Source organism: Ursus arctos, unplaced genomic scaffold, assembly GCF_023065955.2.
Source record: "Ursus arctos isolate Adak ecotype North America unplaced genomic scaffold, UrsArc2.0 scaffold_9, whole genome shotgun sequence".
In the NCBI taxonomy this organism is placed as follows: Eukaryota; Metazoa; Chordata; class Mammalia; order Carnivora; family Ursidae; genus Ursus; species Ursus arctos.
Window position 1 is genome coordinate 67,706,613 of NW_026623111.1, and position 22,307 is coordinate 67,728,919.

A 22,307-nucleotide genomic window follows, 5' to 3' on the forward strand; every position below is an offset into this window, starting at 1 on the left:
ACCGTATTTTCAATAGCAACTTCTAATCCTGTTTTGCCTTTTTCTCATTTTTGTAGGTTAATGATACAGATGTTACAAACATGACTCACACAGATGCAGTGAATCTGCTCCGAGCTGCACCCAAGACAGTCAGATTAGTTCTAGGACGAGTTCTAGAACTACCCAGGATGCCAGTGCTGCCTCATTTGCTACCTGATATTACATTAACATGCAACAAGGAGGAGTTGGGTAATGCACATTCAAGCTTTGTCCAGTGTGATTTTCTTGGCTAGGTTAAAAGTAAGTACTCTTAAGACTAAGGAACCCAATATTTTCTATTCCCTGAAGGTTTTTCCTTATCTGGAGGTCATGACAGCCTTCATCAAGTGGTATATATTAGTGATATCAATCCGAGTTCAGTTGCAGCCATTGAGGGTAACCTCCAGCTATTAGACATCATCCACTATGTGAACGGAGTCAGCACACAAGGAATGACCTTGGAAGAAGCTAAGAGAGCATTGGACATGTCACTTCCTTCAGTAGTCCTGAAAGCAACAAGGTACTCTGCAATTATTTGTGGGTTTTGTGTGTTGGCACAAGTTTCAGGCTCTTGATTACACTTATGCTGTCTTAAAAAGATATTCCTAAATTAGTAATTCACAGACTAAACTGGTAAGAATTAAGTTAGAACAGACTTTTTTGTTTTTTTTAACATTTTTTATTTATTTAAGTAATCTCTGCACCCATCATGGGGCTCAAAATCACAACCCAAGATCAAGAGTCACATGCTCTTCCAACGGAACCAGCCAGGCACCCCCAGACTGGATTTATTGATAGGAGATTCCAAGAGCATGTTAAGTGGATTAGTGTTTGGATACATGTTTGCAGTTGTTAATAGGGTGGTTACCATGTTTGTCAGGATATTTTCAGTTGTAAGTAACAGAAAAATACAACTCAACTTGGTTTAAACAATAAAGGATTTATATGATTTTAAAAGTCCAAAGATGAGGTGGTCATCAAAGTTTGATCAGGGCTCTGTCTCCATTTTTTGCTGTTTTCAGTTATTCTCTCTTCTCTGTGTTTCCTTCATGATTGTTTTTTTTTTTTTTTTAAGATTTTATTTATTTATTTAACAGAGATAGAGACAGCCAGCGAGAGAGGGAACACAAGCAGGGGGAGTGGGAGAGGAAGAAGCAGGCTCATAGCGGAAGAGCCTGATGTGGGGCTTGAACCCAGAACGCCGGGATCACGCCCTGAGCCGAAGGCAGACGCTTAACCGCTGTGCCACCCAGGCGCCCCTTCCTTCATGATTGTTAAATGGCTGTGTCAGTTTCATGTCTCACACCTGCATACTGCACTATCCAGAACAATCTTCTGACAAGTCGCCCCAATAACCATGGTAAAGCAAGGACTGTCTGCAGATTGTCTTAGACCTAAATTAAGACCAGTCCTTGAGTTGAGGCAAAGGGATAAGAATATACTGATTGGCTGAGGCCAGTGCTGGCCCATTTCCAGAGCTGGGGCAAAGTCAGTCCTACCCAAACCTCAGGTCTACAGCCATTGAGGCATATAATTATCACTTTCACTACACCTTGTAACAATTCCACATTATAAGAAGTGCTAATGAGCACTTTTCTTTCACTTAATAATAGAAATAAATTGGAAAAAATGTACATATTAGTTTCAAATTACTATAAATATAGTGACTTAGATGATACAAGTTTGTTATCTTCATAGTTCTAGAAGTCAGAAATACAAAGTGGTTTTCACTGAGCTAAAATCAAGATATTATCAGGGCTGCATTCCTTTGATACGCTCCAGGAGAAAATCCATTTCCTTACCTTTTCTACCGTCTAGAGATTCCCCATATATACCCCTTGGCTCATGGCCCCCTTCCATCTTCAAAGCCAGCAGTCACAACACTCTACTTCTGTTGTCACATCTCTTTCTCTGACTATGCCTTTCCTGCCTTCTTCTTTCACTTATAAGGACCCCTGTGATTACCTCGGGCCCACCTAGATAGTACACAGTAACCTCCCAGTCTTCAGATCCTTAACTTACATCTGCAAAATCCCTTTTACCAAGTAAGGTAACATATTCACAGGTTTGGAGGATTAGAATCCTCCTAGGTGTCTAGGACACCTTTGTGGGGCCGTTATTCTGCCCGCTATAAGGTACGTACAGGCAGGCTTTCTAGGTTACAGATTTATGTTACATTTATATCTGTACTACATGGTGAGTTTTACATAGCATGTCTTTCAAAATACAGGAACTGTAATTAAATCATTTGATCATAAACATTCCTTCTAAACCTTTAAATTAGATTGTGTACTTTTTTATCTTAGAAGGTAATCCCTGATCTATTTCCATCCTGTATTTCTAAAAATTTGATTGGCATACATTTATTTCCATAGATGTAGCTGAATGTTAATTAGTGGAGGAGAAAGTGTTCAAACAACCTGGAAAATATTTTTGTGAAAATTAACATCTCCGCTAAGCATAGATATAGCTGAATTTTTTTGCCTCAAAATCCATAGAGTGCCCTTTACCACAGCCCTAAAATCACTTTCTTTTGCCTTTCTGCTTTTATCTTCACTGTAGTCACCACAGTTATGGTGGTGCTAGCCACAATTACTTTCTCCTTCTTTCTTCCTCCAGCTTTCTCCACTACTGTATATATCTGTCCTCTTTAAAGTCCAAAGGGTAGCTGTAATGGAGGGGTAGAGATCTGTGGTAATTGTCTGTATGTCAAGAACTGTGCAGGGTCTGTGGTCTTAACCCTACTTGCAAGCTAATAAACAGTTACTGTTTCTTGGGTGCTGGTAGAAGGTATGAAACTCCTGGATCAGAAAAAAAAAAAAAAAAAAAAAAAACTCCTGGATCAGAGACAAAATATTTTTTTAATAACCACAAAGCAGCATGGGCATGGTATTGGTGTCAGTTCCACACATCTTCTAAGTCTCCTGAGGATGACACGTGTGGGCCTAGTGAATTCCTTAACGTGCAGTGGGTTGTATTACAGGAGAGGAATGCCATGAGGAGAAGAGGAACCCGCCCCTTTATGGCAGCCTGTAAGAAAACCTGCTTTTTATTTGGAGAGAGAGGTTACCTCATCCCTCGAGCTTTCTCACCACAAACATAGCCTTGAGAATTGGCACAGATTAAAAAGCAGTCAGGGCCTTGCACTTCTGGGGTACCCGGGAAGACTATACAGAGCCCATGGCAAATTGCTTCTCCCAGCAGTGTATACTTTAGGCAGATTCCCTTTTCTTCTCTCAAGCACTAGCAACGATAGGATTGCATACTCGTCCTCTGCTTCCAAGGTGCCGTCTTTCTGACAGTTTTTCACATTGGCTGGTACTATCTTTCTTATAATCGTTTGAACATATATATTATGTCTAGGTTTTCACTTTAAACAATTAAAAAAAAAAAAAACCACATATCAGGGGCTTCAGATATACGAAACATAGTGACCTGTAATTCCTAAGGTATCTTTGAACTATCACCTGAGTGACAGTGAACTAAGTAATTAGGTCATGAATACTACAAGTGTTTAAAATGAAAGGGGAAGTGGCGCCTGGGTGGCACAGCGGTTAAGCGTCTGCCTTCGGCTCAGGGCGTGATCCCGGTGTTATGGGATCGAGCCCCACATCAGGCTCCTCCGCTAGGAGCCTGCTTCGTCCTCTCCCACTCCCCCTGCTTGTGTTCCCTCTCTCGCTGGCTGTCTCTATCTCTGTCAAATAAATAAAATCTTTAAAAAAATAAAAATAAATAAAATGAAAGGGGAAATGTGGTAGTGTGTTAAACTGAAATCCAGAGAAAGATCATGTAAAGAAGAGATTCTTTTTTTTTTTTTTTTAAGATTTTAGTTATTTATTTGACAGATATAGAGACAGCCAGCGAGAGAGAGAACACAAGCAGGGGGAGTGGGAGAGGAAGAAACAGGCTCATAGCGGAGGAGCCTGATGTGGGGCTCGGTCCCATAACGCCGGGATCACGCCCTGAGCCGAAGGCAGACGCTTTAACCGCTGTGCCACCCAGGCGCCCCAAAGAAGAGATTCTTAATCTTTTTTCAGTCAAGAATATCTCCCTCCAGAAAATACATAGATTAAAATTGATAGAAATTTTGTCTACAGCTTCGTGGGTTCCTAGTCCCCCCAAAGCCAATCTAAAATAAAATTCCTGAGGCTCAATAATTAGCAAAGGGTTCAGAGGGTATTTAAACAAACATCTTAATTTGGAATTGCCTTTTCTTTATTCTTTTTTTTTTTTTTTAATGACACAGAGATGGTCATCCAGTGGTGCCAAGTTCTAAGAGGTCTGCCGTTTCAACTCCACAGTCAACCAAAGCCAATGGCAAGTATACACTCATTTTATGACACAAGTAGTTATGCAGAGATAAATATTTTTTTCCCAAAAGCAAGTTGGGAGACTGTCACTACAATGTTTTTATTGCCCCTTCAGAGTGTTTTTCAGGATCTAAGTGCAAAAAATTACACTTAAATAAATGCATCTCTAAAATTCAGTGTGTAATAGGAAATAGAGCAGCATGGACCATGGGACTTATAGCCAAATAGACCTGACCTTATAAGTTCTGTGTGACCTTAGCAAGTTACTTGATCTATTTCTAAGCCTCTATTTCCTATCAGTAAAATAAGAATATTAGTAGTATCTATCTTGGAAGTTTATAATAAAGCATAAATGCAATAATGATATATGAAATGCCTATCATAATGATCGTCACATAATAATTAGTTCAGACAATTATTGAATCTCTTCTCTGTGCCAGGCATTTGTCTGGACATCGTGAACATGGCAATGAATATACAAAGTATCTGTCTTATATTTTAGCATAGTAATAGAAATTGTAGTGTTAGTAGTTGTGGCGGTCGCTAACATAAATTTAATGCTTATTCTGGACCAAGCATTCTTTTAATTGCTTTAGTCCTCACAACAGCCCCGTGAGAATAGTGTTACTATAATCCTCCGTTTATAGAAGGGGAAACCAAGAGAAGTTTGATGACTCGCCCAAGCTCACAGAGTTAATAAATGGTAGAGCCAGAATTTAAACCTGGGGTGTCTGATTCCATGCTCTCATTTACATAATTGGGCTCAGTAAGTGTAGCTTTTAAATGCTAGTGTTAATATAATAATAAGAACAATAGACACAGGGGAATGTGGTTGAAATTAATGTATTTGAAACGTGAATTCGGTACTTCGTACATAACTAAACTTGTAGGTTATCAGGTAGTAGTAGATAAATACCTAAGGAATCTCCCTACTGCAGTTGTGATTTGTCTGCTGAATACTAAAGCACATCTCTTCGCCTCCTCCTCTGTTATCTTGAATGCTTTAGGGATCCTTGCTGCGCTGTAATAGTTCCAGTTCACATTAGAGTCAGACTATCTCACAGAATAGTCAGGAGAGCATTTTTCTAGTAACCTCTGCGTCATCTGATGGTAACTTTCAGAGCTAAAGAGAGCTATGCCCTGCCCCCCTTGCAGAAATTGCCTTGTGATCTGTCTATGGGGTTGTCTGACTTGACTCCCACAGAACTGATTTCTTTATGAGTTCTGAAAATCATATAGTTATCAATAATAGGAACTCTCTTACAGTGATGGGAACATAAAATGGTATAGCCATTTCATAAAACAGGCAATTTCTTAAAAATTTAAACATGTGGGACACGTGGGTGGCTCAGTTGGCTAAGCAGCTGCCTTTGACTCAGGTCATGATCCCAGGGTCCTGGGATTGAGTCCCGCATCAGTTTTCTTACTCAGTGGGGAGCCTGCTTCTCCCTCTGCCTGCCACTCCCCCCTGCTTGTGCTCTCTCTCTCTCTCTCTCTGACAAATAAAATCTTCAAAAAAAAAAAAAAATTAAACATGTGCCTCCCATATGGTCCAGCCATTCCACTTCTCTTTTGTTTACTCAAGAGAAAAGAAAGCATATACCCACACACAAAAACCTGTACACGAATGTTTTAGCAGCTTCCTTTGTAAAAGTCAAAATCACAAACCACTCAAATGTCCAAAAATTATTGAGTGAATAAACCAATATATCCAAACTGAATACTACTTAGTAATAAAAATGGTCTGTTGAGACATAAAACAACATAAACAAAATAACCTCAAACTATGACTCCAGAGTGAAAAGCCAGACAGAAGAGAGTTTATACTGTATTATTCCATTTATTCAAAGTTATAGAAAATGCAAATTACAGTGACAGAAAGCAGATTAGTGGTTGCTTGGCGACAAAGAAGGTGAGAGGCAGTTAGGGGAACAGTAGGGAGATTACAAATTATAAACTATTGTATTTTATACTATTGCAGTATGATTTTTTTGAGCCAGTAGTTTATTATTAGTATACTTTTTTAGTATTTTTCCTGCAAGTTTAATAATGTATTATATCTCCTGAAAATGATATTAAAAGGCATTCTTGGCTCTTTGTAACATCATCCACATAATTACAGAAATTCCTCCCTACAAATTTCATGTCAACCTTCATCTTTCTAGGTGGAATTTTTTTTTTTAAGATTTATTTATTTGAGAGCATGCAGGTGCACACAAGTGGGGGGAGGAACAATGGGAGAGATTCTCAAACATAGTCCCCCCTGAGCGCAGAGCCCCACCCTGGGCTCGACCTCACCACCCATGAGATCATGACCTGAGCCAAAATCACCAGTCCGCCACTTAACCCACTGAGCCATGCAGGTGCCCCTCTGGATGGCATTATTTTTAGGTAATTCTCAAACGGAAGTCCTTGAAGACACATACCTATTTTTTTCCTTTTCTATTTTTTTTCCTTTTTAACTTTTCCAAACTTTACTATACCTTTCAAAATCTCTTAAAAATATAATTTAATGAAGCAAATTATTTTTAAATATGACTTTTTAACTGTAAGAGAGAGAATTTCATTTTAGTGAATGTATTGAATCTTCATACTGATGTGCTGAGAGTTAAAATTAACGTTTGGTTTAGACATATATTAAAAGTTCTGTGGGGTTGTATCCATAACTCATTTTACTGTGTTAAATTGATAGCCTTTATGAAATGATATGAATGACTCGCTACCTTCCCTTAAATAGTAAAGTGAGTATAGGTCAGCACCTGTGATACCTCTCCCATTCAGCTGGGGTAATTTATATTCAATGTCTCACACTAAAATCATTCAGCCCAAACTGAGCTCTCGTGCAAACTACAATATTTTCTTTCAAGAAATTAGCTTTTTTTCCTTGGGATAAACCCTTTTGTAGTATTTGATTTCATCCGGTTGGTTTTAAATCACTTTGTAATATGACCTCTTTTGGTGTACTAATAAAAATGAGAATATGCACAGAAATGTGGGTGTTCTTTCACTCTTTTCATGTCCCTATTGTTCCAGCTGGCTCTTCCCTGAATTTCTGTGTTGTCCCTTTCAGGTCATCACCCTGTGGAGTCTTGCCACAAGCCTGCCCTCACTCCTAGTAATTCATTCTCCAAGGTAAGGAAAAGGCCACCTTCTTCGTGTCGTACTTCCTTAGCTAAATAACCAGCTTGTTTGTCTTGAGCCAAACTGATTTCACATTTGAATATTTGCCTTTTTTCGATACATGTAGTGATAGTACGAATCTATTTTAGGGAACTCATGGGCCTTGCTTAGTAAAGCACACAGTGAACAACCCCCACAGAAGCAACCTTCCATTATTTGGCACACATTTAGCTCTTATATAAACTAATTACTTGTATAGATAGCTTTAGTGCTGGGATATTTTTTATCAATGTACACAATTCTTCTGGTTGTGTCTTAGATACCCAGAAGAGAAGAATATATATAATTAAGAGTCCTTTAGGTTAATGTTGACCAGCAGTGACTCTCAAATGACAGTTCTGGACTGCTAGTACAGACAGTACTGACAAAAAAAGTACTGACAAAAGATAGAGGCTTACTTGCTTTTTAAAAGACATGGAAAATGCTTTACCACTTAAGCAAATATAAGAACCTAAATCATTTAAGATTAGCATGGAAAAATATGGAGGTGATTTAACAAAACTACTTTAATACATAACTAAATTCCACTTGGAGCTTTCTCTTTAAGGCCTTACGTATGCCTGTTCGTTGGTTAGCATTTCTGTTTTATGATTTTCTTTTGGCATGTGATGTACATTCTGAAATGATCCCAGCTGGATCTTCATTTTGTGGAATTGTTTAATCCCATACACATCCCATTACAGTCTGTTCTGAACCCCACTATTTGAAAGTCTTTGCATATAAGATCCAGAGCTGAGGCATTGGTCTCCTAGGAATCTGAAAATTGTATCATCTCAGCAAGATTTCTGGATAAGAGCTGGATTTAGCGTAGAAGGAAAATTTGGTGACCAGTAGGTCAAAATTCTCTGTCTTTCAGCTCACGGGTCCAGCAACTCCTGAAAAGGTGTTGCAGTAGAAGAATTATTAGGCAGAAATGATTGGGACACAAAAATAACTGAGATACAGCAACACCCACTATTCCCTGTTTATTCATAAGGTCTACAATTAAGCTGGAACTCCTGAATTTTCATGTATTTCTAGTGTTAGTCATACTTATGGTGTTCATTTTCTTTTTAAATATCAGCATGTTGTTGAAAGGGAGACGGGGAGAATTTTTGTTTAAATTAATATAAAACCCTTAGGAACTAGGACCTTTGTTCTTCATAGTTGCAAACATTTTTTGTTGGAGTTCAAATCTTTCAGGAAGTCTCTCAAACAATATTCTGTTCTTGATGCTAACGTCTGTACTATGAATTTCTTGTAAAGATTGCAGTTTCACAATCCAGTAAAACTTGACATTATATAACCACTAGTTACGAAGAAATAATTCTGTTGCATCTACCATTTCTACTTTTTCTCAATAAAAAGAGTAAGATCTTCAGAGCAAACCACCTTTTATTTGTATATAATTATTTTAATTTATTCTCATCATTTAATTTTGCATTTATGCTCAAATCAGTTTTCTTTCAATAGGCCATGCACCATGAAGCATTCACAGTTTCTCATTGAATTAGAAAGTTACATTCTATTCAATAATTTACAGTTATGTTCCCATTGTTACCTTTCTTAAACTGACATGAGTTTAGACTAAATCTTTATACCCAAAAGTTGACCAGAACGCTAAACTAGAGTCTGTGTCCAAGTCACAGCTTCACAAATACTTAAAAGATAATATTTTCCCTTTCCCTCAACTTCTAAGTTCAGTGATCCATAAAACTTTCCTTAAAAGTTTTATGAAAGATAAGTCCCATAAAATATGCCTCAAAAAAGAGATTCAAACAGACTTAGGAAATACCGCATAATAGAGTTTTCTTTGGCAACTCAAAATTTATAATAGTAAACATTGTGAGAATTCTTGGAATAAAAATAATTATTTGATGTTATGTAATCTGTTTTCAGAGATTTTGATGATGGAAAGTCCCCTCCTCTTTGTACATTCCATTGTACTGATGTTTCCTAGAAACACTTATCTATTATGGGTAGATAAAAATGGATTTTGTACTAAGAAAGAGGGAGAGAAGGACATGGTGAGGCAATCTACAGTCCCTCCCTAATCCTGGAAGTTAGTAAAATAGTAAACTAATGATTTGCTCTGGTTTCATACTTCAGGTTAATGGGGAAGAAATAATTGAAGTTTTGTACACTGAAGGAAAATGCTCTACTTATCAGATGAAGGGATCAGCAAACTTGATTCTCTCCAAAGGTAGTTTTCCATATCAATCATCCAGTTACTCTAAATGCCCTAATAATTCAGGTAATAAAGAAATATTAGGTATTGGGCTTACATGTTCCTATAGTGTAAAAAGGAAGGACTGTTGTTCAAAGAAATAAAAGAACAGTGTAAAATTAATTATTTTTAGTGGCATTACTGTACAAATGTCCTATATTCATTCTCATCTCTAATATTAAAAATATTTTTAAATGATAGAAAAGATAGCTGTTTTTGTTTGATAGTGTCGCTTATATTCTTTGAAGCAGCAATTCACCTAATAATTTAGAAAATGTTTCTTGAAGATGTTTGGGCTGCCCTATTATATCCTTAATCTTTGTAAATTTTCTTTCTTTCTTTTTTTTTTTTTTTTTAAGAGATAGCATGTGCACAAGAGCACACATGGTGGGGGGGAAGGGGCAGAGGGAGAGGGAGAGAGAGAATCTTAAGCAGGCTTCACGGCCAACACAGTGTGCGACGCGGGGGCTCAATCTCATGACCCCGATATCCTGACCTGAGCCAAAAACCAAGAGTTGGACCCTTAACCGACTGAGCCATCCAGGCACCCCAGTATATCCTGAATCTTTGTAACATAACTTCTTCAGTTGAGTTTCTTTCATGAATTAATAATTTGGGATTAATTTAGGAAAATAAGCATGAAGTTATTACTTCACAGCATAGATTTTGGTTTATCCTTTTTCAGTTATATTTCTGCTTTCGTCATGGCAGCCAGAGTCATGCTGGGACTAGAAATGACTAGGTTCCACGAGTGTAAACTGCTTTTCTGCTCCTGGCTGCTTCTCAAAGGAGATGCTTAAAATCTGAAAGATCTGCTATCTTCAATTTGACAGTGTCTCTTTCTCTTATCACTATTTTTGAAGTAAAATCTCATGTAAATTCCTGCTTTTCAAGAATCGAATGTACAAGAAGATGATATCTATGATGATCCTCAAGAAGCTGAAGTTATTCAGTCTCTGCTGGACGTTGTGGATGAGGAAGCCCAGAATCTTCTAAACCAGAACAGTGCGGCAGGAGATGCCTGTGTTCCAGGTAAATGACCCAGAATGGGTAAGCTGGTACACTGAGGAGTACAAAAAGGCCTCTGGGGAGCATTTTAACCCCTTTTGGCCTATTTATGTCTCTCCCAGGTTCATTGAAAACCAACGGGAAATTACCTGAAGATAGAGCAGAAGATACAGACTGTGATGGCTCACCATTACCTGAAGATTTTGCAGAGGTAAGGATAATACCTAGATGAACACTCTCAAATGCTGTATCCTGTTAGAATTACGTAATCCTTATTGAAAACTTGCTTTCTCTGCTGAGGCCTTACCTCTGCCTCCAACGCCTCCACCATTTCCGATTCCCCAGCACTGCTCACCCCCTGCCCTGACCGTGGCATTCACAACTTTATATTTATTTGTCTGGTTCCCATAGGCATTTGAGTTTGTGGCCTGTCCTAGTGTGCTTGGACTATCATCGCAAAATACCACCAACTAGGTGGCTTAAAATACAGGAATTCATTTTCTCACAATTTTGGAGGATGGAAGTCCAAGATCAATATCCTAGTTGGGTTGGTTTCTGATGAGACCTCTCACCTTGGCTTGTGGATGCCCAGCTTCTCACTGTGCCCACATGGCCATTCCTCTGTGTTCATGCACTCCTGGTATCTTCTCTTTTTCCTTATGAGGACACCATTCCTGTTGGATTAGGGCCCAGTCCTTATGACCTCATTTAGCTTTAATTACCCCCATAAAGACCCTGTCTCAAAACATTGTCACATTGTGGGTTAGGGCTTCAACCTGTGAATTCTGTGGGATCACAATACAGACCATAACAAAGTCTTTGCTTCAACCAGTTAAAAAATGTACAATTAAGTAAAATTTCATTCACAATAGTTAAAAACAAATAAAAGCTATAGGCATAGATTCAACCCAAAATACTTAAGACCTATACTATGAAAACTTTAAAGCTCTACAAAGAAGCAAAAGAAATATTAAATATTTCTATTCTTTGATAGAAAAACCTTAAATTTAAATTCTCCCTAGATTTACCCATAAATGAAATAATTGTCCCATAAAATATTTCAACGTTTTTTTTAAAATGAGAAGAGTGGCTTGATAAAATGATTTTAAATTTCACATGGCAGAAATTAGGATGTAAAGCTGTCCAGTACAAATCTAAAAATTAAGGTTCTGGGGCGCCTGGGTGGCTCATGCAGTTAAGTGTCTACCTTCGGCTCAGGTCATGATCCCAGGGTCCTGGGATTGAGTCCCACATCTGGCTCCCTTCTCAGCGGGGAGTCTGTTTCTCTCTCTCCTTCAGCTCCTCCCCACTACCCCCATTCATGCTATCTCTCAGATAAAGTATTTAATTAAAGCTCATATCATATAAGTTATTCTACCACCAAAGTACAGATAGATCCCACAAATTTGCACCTTGAGAATTCAAGATGTTTAAGACCAAACATTTTGGGCCAATCCATCCTTAAAATTAATAAATTGACATACGAATATATGGGACTTCTACTTCAGAAGAGATTTTAACTAAGCATAAGCAAAACAAAGAAAGTAAAAAAAAAATTTTCAGGAAAGGAGGAAACAAAGTACTGAGATAAAAATGTGAAGTATCATTTGTACCAAACTCTAAATGTATTAAAATTACTATGGAAATTATATTCATAAGCAGACAAATTCGAAAAAGACAAATATGACTAATCTCCATAGCTGAAAAGAAGACTAAGGAATATTCTGGAAAAGTTTTCTGTTTCATCTTATATTTCTAGAATATTGCCTATATTTGGGTAATTTTAAGCTTCTTATAACTTCTGAAAATATTCAGTTTTCATAAGTGCATCTCTTTGGGATCACTGTAAACAAGTTGTAGATTATTTACTGAATTGGTTCAGAATAGTGTATTCTACAACCCTGGAAGCTTTGTGGGTTTTTTTTTTTTAACTTTTATTATTGAAATATAGTTGAAATACAGTGGTATATTAATTTCAGTTATACAACATAGTGACTTGACTCTATATATTATGCAGTGCTTGCCGCATTAAATGTAATTTATCACCTGTCACCATACAGAGTTATTACAATATTACTGACTTGTTTCCAGTGCTGTACTTTTCATCTTCATGACTTACTTATTTTATAACTGAAAGTTTGTACCTCTTAATCCCCTTCACCTGTTTTGCCCACACTCCCACCCCCATCCCCTCTGGCAACCACCAGTTTGTTCTCTTTATTTATGAGTCTGTTTCTGTTGTTTTTGTTCATTTATTTTTTAGATTCCACATCTCAGTAAAATCACACAGTATTAGTCTTTGTCTTATTTCACTTAGCTTGATACCCTGTTGATCTATCCATGTTGTCACAAATGGCGAGATCTCATTCTGTTTTATGACTGAGTAATATTCCATTGTGTGTATATACCACATCTTTTTTATTCATCTATTGATGGATACTTGGGTTGCTTCCATATCTTGGCTATTGTAAATAATGCTGCAGTAGGGTCACTGGCTCGCTCAGATGGTAGAGCATGAGACTCTTGATCTCTGGATTGTGAGTTCAAGCCCCATTTTGGGTGTAAAGATTACTTAAAAAAAAAAAGGTGCAATAAACATAGGGGTACTTCTTTTTAAAACATGTTTTCATTTTCTTTATGTAAATACCTGGTAATGGAATGACTGAATTATGTGTACAACCCTGAAAGTTTTAGGGTTTTAACCCTATGGGCCAAAAGTTAAGCTACTAATCATGGTACTATAAAGAGTATAGTATAGTGCGGTCATTTGTCACTCTACTGTAGTTTGTCACTCTACACTTGACTACCTCTTAATGAAATACTTAAGGCCAATGTCTGAGTCTTATTTATGAATGAAGGAATGAATGCCAGTTGGCATCTTCTTCTAATTGTAGCAAACTGCTGCTGCACTATTTGGGTCTCTGAGACACCATACTCCGTTACAGTATGAGCTGATTGATCTATGTTCTCCATGGAGAGACTCCTCACTATATTAATAAAAGGGAAAGATAATTTAACACATTGAAAATTACTAAGATATTCCTGGAGAGCCCATTTTCAAATTTTAAAATTCAAGTAGTGTAGGAACGCCTGGGTGGCTCAGTCGGTTAAGCGTCTGCCTTCAGCTCTGGTAATGATCTCCGGGTCCTGGGATCGAGTCCCACATTGGGCTCCCTGCTCAGCAAGGAGTCTGATTCTCTCTCTCTCTCTCCCTCTTCCCCTCCTCACCACTCATTCTCTCTCTCTCTCTCAAATAGATAAAATCTTTTTTAAGAAAATTGAAGTAATATAAAAGCATATTCCAAGTATGCCTATCTAAGTAATCAGACTTTAGCTTTTCATCTTGCTTTTTCCTTACCTCTATACTATTAATATCCCTTATAAGAAATGAAAAGCCAAGATGAGTGTGAAGGTGAATAAGTGGAACCAGCGAAAACTCTTGGGTCACTGAAGATGCCTTAGCCATAGTTTGACATTATTTGAATGTCATATGTGTCTTTGTTGTAGGAGGATGGACATAACAGTAAATATAGGAAATAATTAACAAGAAAAAATGGAACATCATGAGATCGTTTGATTTTTTTTTTAAATGGGCTAATGTGATTTTTATTTCTCTTTATTTTAGTCTGTCAAAATGAATGGCTGTGAAAAATATTGTGAAGAAAAAGTAAAAAGTGAAAGGTAAGAAAATATTCTTTTAAAGATAACAATTCCATTCCTTTTTAGAAGTGCTCTGAAGATTTTCATGTAGTTGTTGCTTTTGAAATTAATTTATTCTTTTCCAATAAAATGAAAATATTTGACTAAATTATGGACCTAAGGATGAATATTCAATATTTTAAAAATACTATTACAAGGAGGTTCTAGTGACATGTGACAATGTGTTTGTTAAAACATTCCTCCGAAAAAGAAGTATATCCTTGACCATGGGAAAAATGAAAGAAAGGTCTAAAAGGGAATGTGCCAACAATGATGACAGTGATTATCTTCTAGTAGTATTAAAATAAAACGGAAGAAGATAGGAAACATTTTAACACCCCACAATTTTGTTTCTTTCTGAAAACAGTTTCTAATACAAAATGGATTTTTCCTGATACTTTATTTAGTGTTTTAAAAAGTTATATATATATATAAGTTGGCCAACAAAGTGTACGAAAATAAATTTGGCTCCATATCAGATGATAACCTAAAAATCAAAGGGAGCTACTTGCATTTTCCTAAAAAAGCAAATTGACAGTGAATTTTTCACTAAGTAAAGTTGACAAGGGGGTACCTATTATTATTGGAGAAACGTATACAATTTAAATTTAAAAGATTAGCAAATATCTGGGCCAGCTGCCAATAGTTATAAAGATACAGGCTCTACTCTGTTAAGCAGGGGAAGGGGAGGAAGGAGAATAGGTAGATTAGTATATGTAATTTATTTGGGAGGCAGTTAGAAATACTATTAAGATATAAATTTTATCTGCATGTTACTCACTCTTGGAAACACTTTCTTTTTAATTTTAAGACCTCTGAAATGATATACAATCATCAATATTGTTTCTTTCTTAATGTAAACAAAATAATAGTGTATCTTACAATGATGGGTGTCATAGAGTCAAAGAACTGTGGTACATAACCTTCAATCTAGTAATTTTATTTCTAAGAATTGCTCCCACTACTATGTGTGTACAAAGACATTTCTACAAAAATGTAATTGCAACATCATGTATACTTCTTTAAAAAAATAATATACACAAAATAAATTACGGTATACTAATACAATCACCCATGAAATACTAAAGCAGCTAATCAAAAGAATGAGAAAGAAGGATGGAAGGATATCCAAACTATATCCTTGCAGACAAAATATACTTTAGGACAAAAAAAACTCATAAATGCAGAGCTTGCAAATTAATTGTTAATTGTAACCCACAATTAGCTGAAGTAGAGGAAAATATCCACCATAGAAGCAGCATAATTGCTGCCCCCCATGACATTTGGGGAGCATTGTACATGTCTTGCTTTAATGGTGTGTACTAATGTCATCAGACAGGTGTACTCTGCTTTGTTCCCCCTGAATATCAGAAAATGAAAAAATGTGTTCAGCCTTTTACATTATCCTTTTTCACCTCATCACTAAACATTTCTCCTGCCTAGATTCTCTTCCCTAGCCATCTACCTTACCAGGGAGATGGCCTCTACTATGTACCCCTAGAATAATGAGAATTTGTACTGTGCTTTACATTGAGTTCCCTGATACAGAAGTGTCCTTCTAGCCCCCAGTTGTAGCAAAAGGTGGGTGTCCATCAATAGGGACTTCTATAAATAAAGATACATCCATACAGTACAATAGTAGGTAGCTATTAAAAAGACAAGAGAGGTGGGGCGCCTGGGTGGCACAGCGGTTGAGCGTCTGCCTTCGGCTCAGGGCATGATCCCGGCGTTATGGGATCGAGCCCCACATCAGGCTCCTCTGCTATGAGCCTGCTTCTTCCTCTCCCACTCCCCCTGCTTGTGTTCCCTGTCTCGCTGGCTGTCTCTATCTCTGTCGAATAAATAAATAAAATCTTAAAAAAAAAAAAAGACAAGAGAGGGTCGCCTGGGTGGCTCAGTCAGTTAAACATCCAACTGTTGATCTCAGCCCAGTTCTTGATCTTAAGGTCATAAGTTCAAGCCCCAGTTTGGGCTCCATGTTGGGCTCCACACTGGGCATTGAGCCTCCTTAAAAAAAAAAAAAAAAAAGACAAGAGCTATATCAGCACAATCGTAATGGGTTATCCATGTTGGAGGTCAGAAACAAACCACCACTTCCTCTGTCCCCAAGAGGACTCCTTCAATCTAAGGTTCAAAGACAGGATTTGCTGAGGATAAATTTTAGACTATATTAAACAATTCTGTACTTCAGTTTAATTTCCATCTACCAATGAATTTTAGAAATCGTGGACTTGGTCTTTTTTAATCAGATGTTCTCTTTTTAAATATGATAATTGTAGAGGAAACAAGGGGTTCAAGGACATAATATTTAATTTCAGGGACAAAACTGAAGAAAATATTACCATTGTGTTTTGTTGTCATAGCTTGATTCAAAAGTCACAAGAAAGGAAGCCTGACGATGACGACGAGATAACATGGGGAAGTGATGAATTGCCGATAGAAACAACAAACCATGAAGATTCCGTTAAAGGCAAGAATTTTAGGAGCAATTTTTTGGTCAAAAATAATAGATAAAAAAATAAGCGTTTGAAAATTACAGTTTTGAGAATATATGGATGTGTTATTTCACTGTACGTGTACATTATCTGGTTCCATACATAAAGTAAAATCGCATAGACAAACATCAACATTCAGTTGTAATAACTAGATATTTGTACTAGTATTTGTAGATATTTAGCTGTAGCCTAAAATTCTCAGTGGCCTAAAGTCAAACACAGAAATAAATGTGTAAATACTTTAATTAGAAACACAAAGTCACAATTTTGCCAATCTGGACAAGAGTTGAGGAATGCATTTTATTTACAATAAAATAGGTAGAATAGCTCAAAGACAGGAAATTATTACCCTTGCATCTCAACCTCATTTTTTAAAAACAGGCATTAATTGCTCTGTTTCTTTCATTTTATAACTGAGCCAGTGGAGAAATGAGGCTCTCTCCAGTGTATCATTTCTCTTTTTTTTATAAAGGCAATGTTACATTAATGCAATGAAAGACGTGCTTTGTAATCTGAAGTCTTAGCTGTTAAAGGAAATTTTAAAAAGTTGAATTAACACTTTTTCGGTTTAGGTAAATTGTTGGTGTCAGTGATGGTGCTCCTGTCAAATTATATAGCCCAGGCTTGTCTCCAGCCTTTGAGCTCCTGTTGCCTTTACACTCAGTTCTGTAAAAGCTTGGAGTTATTTTTTATAAGTGAATTCTGTATTTACAGTTAGCCTTAGCTGGATGCTCAGCTTCTTCAAGTGTCTTGTACAGCTTTGTAAACCCCCCAGAGCCTAGCGCTATTGTTGCCCACAGAGTAGCTGCATCATCAGAAGGCATTAATCAACTGTTTACAGCTTTGCAGCTACACTTGTAGCTGCAAGACTATAGCAAGAACTCTCTCCTACATTTTTCCAGGATAATAGTTGCCTTCCGGTATAAGCAGTTTCCATAGAGCAGATACTAAACTAGATACACATCCCTTCTAAGACACTGATATCACTCGTTTGATAAGCTCCTGGAGACCCCAGGTTTTCATTTCTATTGAGAAAACTGTCAAATGCCCAAGATACTAGCACTGAGTACCAAGTGGGGGTAGAGAGAGGAGGCATCGGTGTTTCTAGTGCAATGTCCCATTGTAAGGAGTTTCTGAAGCATCTCCCTTCATCTTTTTCCCCAGGGTGCTTGGAAGCTAATTTAAGTGCAAAGTAATAACGGGACTAGATACATTTTCATCCAGAAAATAGTGTCATTTGAGTCAAGAGAAGCAAAAAAAATTTAAACTCTTCTAGAAACTGTAAATACATGAGAGCCAAGAGCCTTAGGAATTTTTGAACAGTCAGTGAGATGTTTCCTTAAAAGTTGGGTACAAGGGCCTTGCTGTGGCCAAGATTTTATGTTGATGGTACGTATCTGCCTACCTGTTCTCCTGCCTTATTAATTCTAAAGTCTCTTGCTTTCATAAAAACAGGTGAGGTGAGAATAGGTTCAAATCAGTTCCCTTATTTGCTAAGTCAGTTTGGGGCAAATTTAAAAAAAAACAATAAAAACCAACCACTGTTAGTGCGCCCGGGTGGCTCAGTAGGTTAAATGTCTGCCTTCAGTTTGGGGATCATGATCTCAGGGTCCTGGGATCAAGCCCCAGGTCAGGCTCCCTGCTCAGTGGGGAGTCTGCTTCTCCCTCTGCCTCTCCCCTACCCCTACCCCACCCTTGTGTTTTCTCTCTCCCTAAATAAATAAAATCTTCTAAAAAAAAAAAAAAAATCAACTGCTGTCTTTTTGTTAGATCATCCCTTTCTGACAAATGAGGAGCTTGCTGCACTCCCCATCGTCAAAGTGCTTCCCTCTGGTAAATACACTGGTACCAAGTTGAAGTCAGTCATTCGAACATTGCGAGGTTTATTAGATCAAGGAATTCCTTCTAAGGAGCTGGAGGTAAGTGGCTTCTGCCAGTGATTCTTTCTCAAAATTTTATGCAAAGTTAGGAGAAATTGTGAGAATGTCCATTACTTTATAACTTTACCTCCAACTAAAATGACCATCTTGTCCTATCCAGCAGGAAATTAATTTTTCCAACTAGGATCCTAATAGTATCGATTTAAAGAGATCTCTTTAACCACTTTGGAGCTTGACAAATCTCCCCAAATATTACCTTCTCTGCCTCTTAGTAGAGATTAGAGAGGCTTTTTTTCTTTTAAGTCAAGTGTCAATTCCAGACATCCACTGAACTTTATAATTAATACACTGTACATATGGTTCATTAGCAACAGTTTCTAATTTAATACAGCCCCAAAATTATGCCTCTCCATTCAGTGCAGCAGTGGTTCAGAGCCCTTGCTCATGTGGTCTTGCTGGCAACATCCATATTTACCACTAGGCAAAAGAGGAATGTAGCACCACTGTGGTTTTGGGGTTTACCTTGTTCATCTCCCTCAAACTATATGCTTACTTTGCCCACTTCCTGAGCTTTTCATAGCCACTGAAGTGAAAGGAGCTAACTTCTCTTGAGAGCCTCTGGAATGTGCTAGATGCTTTGTAATACTCCAGACAATGTAAATCACATTAATAGATTTGGGAAAAGTCCATAGTAGTTGAGGTATACTCTTCCTCTCCATTTTGCAGCAATTATTTCTTCTTTAAGGCTTAAGTTTTAATGTCACCATTCCAAAGACCTGCCATCACAACTCTTTTTAAAGTAGACCTCTATTTTTCTCTAACGTAACAGCTTGTTAATTTTCTTCAAAGCATTTATCACAGTATTTGTTTCCTTCTTTACTGCCTCTTTCTTCCACCAGTCTGTAAGCTCAAGGAGAACCAGAATCATATCTGCTTTCTCACCACTGTATTCCCAGCACTTATTACAGTGGCCTGCATCTAGTAGGCATTTTCCATATATATATATGAATGGATGGATGGATGGATGGATGGATGAATGGATGGATGGATAAAGAGATAAATGGGTGGATTAATGAGTGAATGGAAAGTGAGAGTTAACTTTAAAACCTAGAACTATCTAACCACAACTCTACCACATGGGCTATCTATGACCCCACAGACAATATTGTCAAGAAATTCTTCTGCAGCTCATTACTTTAAGCCAAACTTGCTTTTATAAGTTTTTTTTTTTTCTTAAAACATAATTATAGACCTCTTTAAACTGAAATTTAAAATTAAGGTAAAAAGAGTAGCCTCGCAAATTTAGTTGACTACATGTTAAAGATATTTACAGCAATATATTTCAACAACTAGTATATCAGGTTAATATTGGGATTTTAGACTTGCTTATCTTGACAGGAAATGCCTATTTCTTAACACTCAAAGTCTGCCCTGTGATCAGTAGCCAATTTTACACCCTGCATATTTAAAGCATTTGCACTTATTACTGAAATACTGCTTATCTCAACAAATTTAACTTTATTTCCATTTTTTCTTGCAGAATCTTCAAGAATTAAAACCTTTGGATCAGTGTCTAATTGGACAAACTAAAGAAAACAGAAGAAAAAACCGATACAAAAACATACTTCCCTGTAAGTTTAATTTGGCTTCAAATCAAATATATGTCTAATATAATTTGAACTGATTTATAAGTTTTATGCTAGTTTACCCTATCTCTCACACAAGTGTGCACACACACACACACACACAAACACATATTCAGAGATTTACATCAGTAACAAATACATTTAGATATACAATGTGAATTCCTTTTAAAATTACCTATGTATTCTGAAAATCAATCAGAAGAGTCTTAACTAAAGATTTATTTATTTGAGAAAGAAAGAGAGTATGCACATACATAAGGGGAGGGAAGGGACAGAAGGAGAGGGAGAGAATCTCAAGCAGACTCCCCGTTGAGTGTGGAGCCCGAGCTCCATTCATATGACCCCGAGATAATGACCTGAGCCAGAGTCAAGCGTCCAGTGCTTAACCGACTGAGCCACCCAGGCATCCCAAATCAGTGATTTTAAGGTCTCTTAAATATATGAATTGGCTTCTACAGGAGGGGTTGCCTGGTTAGCTCAGTTGGTAGACCATGTGACTCTTGATCTCAGGGTCATGAGGTCAAGCCCTACATTGGGTGTGGAGCCTACTTAAAGAAAAGAAAGAGAGAGAGAAGGGAAGGGAAGGGAATTCACTTCTGGATGAGCACTAAAAAACCTTAGTTCATGTGTCACACCAACATCTATTTATTCCACTCATTTTAACTTTAGAGAAATATCTATGATACATTATACGTGCATGTGGCTGCAATGGTATCAATAATGGTACTAACGGGTTGCATTATAGTTTGAATTATTTCAGATACTAGGAGGAGAGAAAGGAATTCTTTTTACCCACATTTTACCAGTTTCACCAATCAACATGTGACTTTTTAAAATATATATGGATATAGCCAAAATATTAATGTCTAGTAACTATTTTTTAAGAAACTTCTTATAGTAATCATCAGCCATATTTATACATCTGTATAAGCACAGTGGATTCCATCGTGTGTGATACAATGATCCTATCTTTGCCAGGAAGTCATAAATTAAAAGATCTGTAACAGAACCAATAGTGACAAGTCATGCAATAAATAACAGTACAAATGAATTTTTTCAACCAAGTTGGAAGACACAGAATTTATTTTGGAAAAGTTCCTGTGAAAAGTGAATCTTAGCACTTTAAAAATGAAATTGAAAATGGTCAGCATAAAGTAGGTGGGAATTATTTCAGCACCCACCCCCCAAAAAAGGCCAGACTAGTATCTCAGAGTCAGGTGGGATAAGCCATAAATCCAAAACTACTGAGTATCCGGATTTGTTTCCATGAATTAAGAGATAGAAGTCAAGTAATTGAAGGGCAATTAATGGAGGATTTTGAAACCTATTACGAAAGTCATAATTTGATAATCATAGAAATTACCAGTTAAATTTAGAAATGTTTTAAATGGAAATGACTTTTGATGTATAAGTACTTACAAATTAATTCTCTTGGATAAGATGACTTACATATACTTTTCATTGGTTTGAAAATTTATATTTTGACCATGAAATTACAGACAAAGACAGGGGCCTATATGCCTGAAGAATAAAATGAGCTACCTTTTTATTTATTGTGTTTATTATTTTGGCTGCTGATTTAAAAGAATGTAATTTAATTAGATGAGCAAGAGGTAATTATGCCAATTATATTCGTAATAAGTACTTAAATATTAATCATTATAATACTAATTTTTATTTTATGAAATAATCTCTTGGCATTGTCATTCAATAAATTCATTATTGTCATTAAAATAAGATGGATAAGAAGTAGCAGAGTTATGTTTGTTTCTCCAGGAACCTATTAAGAAGTTCTAAATGTATCAATTAATTTATTAATCTTAATTTTTCAACCACATCTGTGTAAATAATATCAAACTGTCAGA

At 36.8% G+C, this 22,307-nt stretch overlaps 1 protein-coding gene across 20 annotated transcripts in view; it reads left to right on the forward strand.

Annotated features, from left to right (window-relative positions):
* The window catches only part of PTPN13 (protein tyrosine phosphatase non-receptor type 13), a 192,272-nt gene that overhangs the window by 162,318 nt on the left and 7,647 nt on the right, over positions 1 to 22,307 (forward strand). For all 20 annotated transcript variants that reach the window (XM_026509786.4, XM_026509790.4, XM_048211896.2 and 17 more), the window contains 11 exons: positions 57 to 228; positions 328 to 538; positions 4,265 to 4,335; positions 7,399 to 7,460; positions 9,597 to 9,690; positions 10,609 to 10,746; positions 10,845 to 10,933; positions 14,348 to 14,403; positions 16,785 to 16,891; positions 18,687 to 18,835; positions 20,337 to 20,427. In XM_026509786.4, the coding sequence (XP_026365571.2) occupies positions 57 to 228; positions 328 to 538; positions 4,265 to 4,335; positions 7,399 to 7,460; positions 9,597 to 9,690; positions 10,609 to 10,746; positions 10,845 to 10,933; positions 14,348 to 14,403; positions 16,785 to 16,891; positions 18,687 to 18,835; positions 20,337 to 20,427 (1,240 nt within the window). The remainder of the gene's footprint in view (positions 1 to 56; positions 229 to 327; positions 539 to 4,264; positions 4,336 to 7,398; positions 7,461 to 9,596; positions 9,691 to 10,608; positions 10,747 to 10,844; positions 10,934 to 14,347; positions 14,404 to 16,784; positions 16,892 to 18,686; positions 18,836 to 20,336; positions 20,428 to 22,307) is intronic.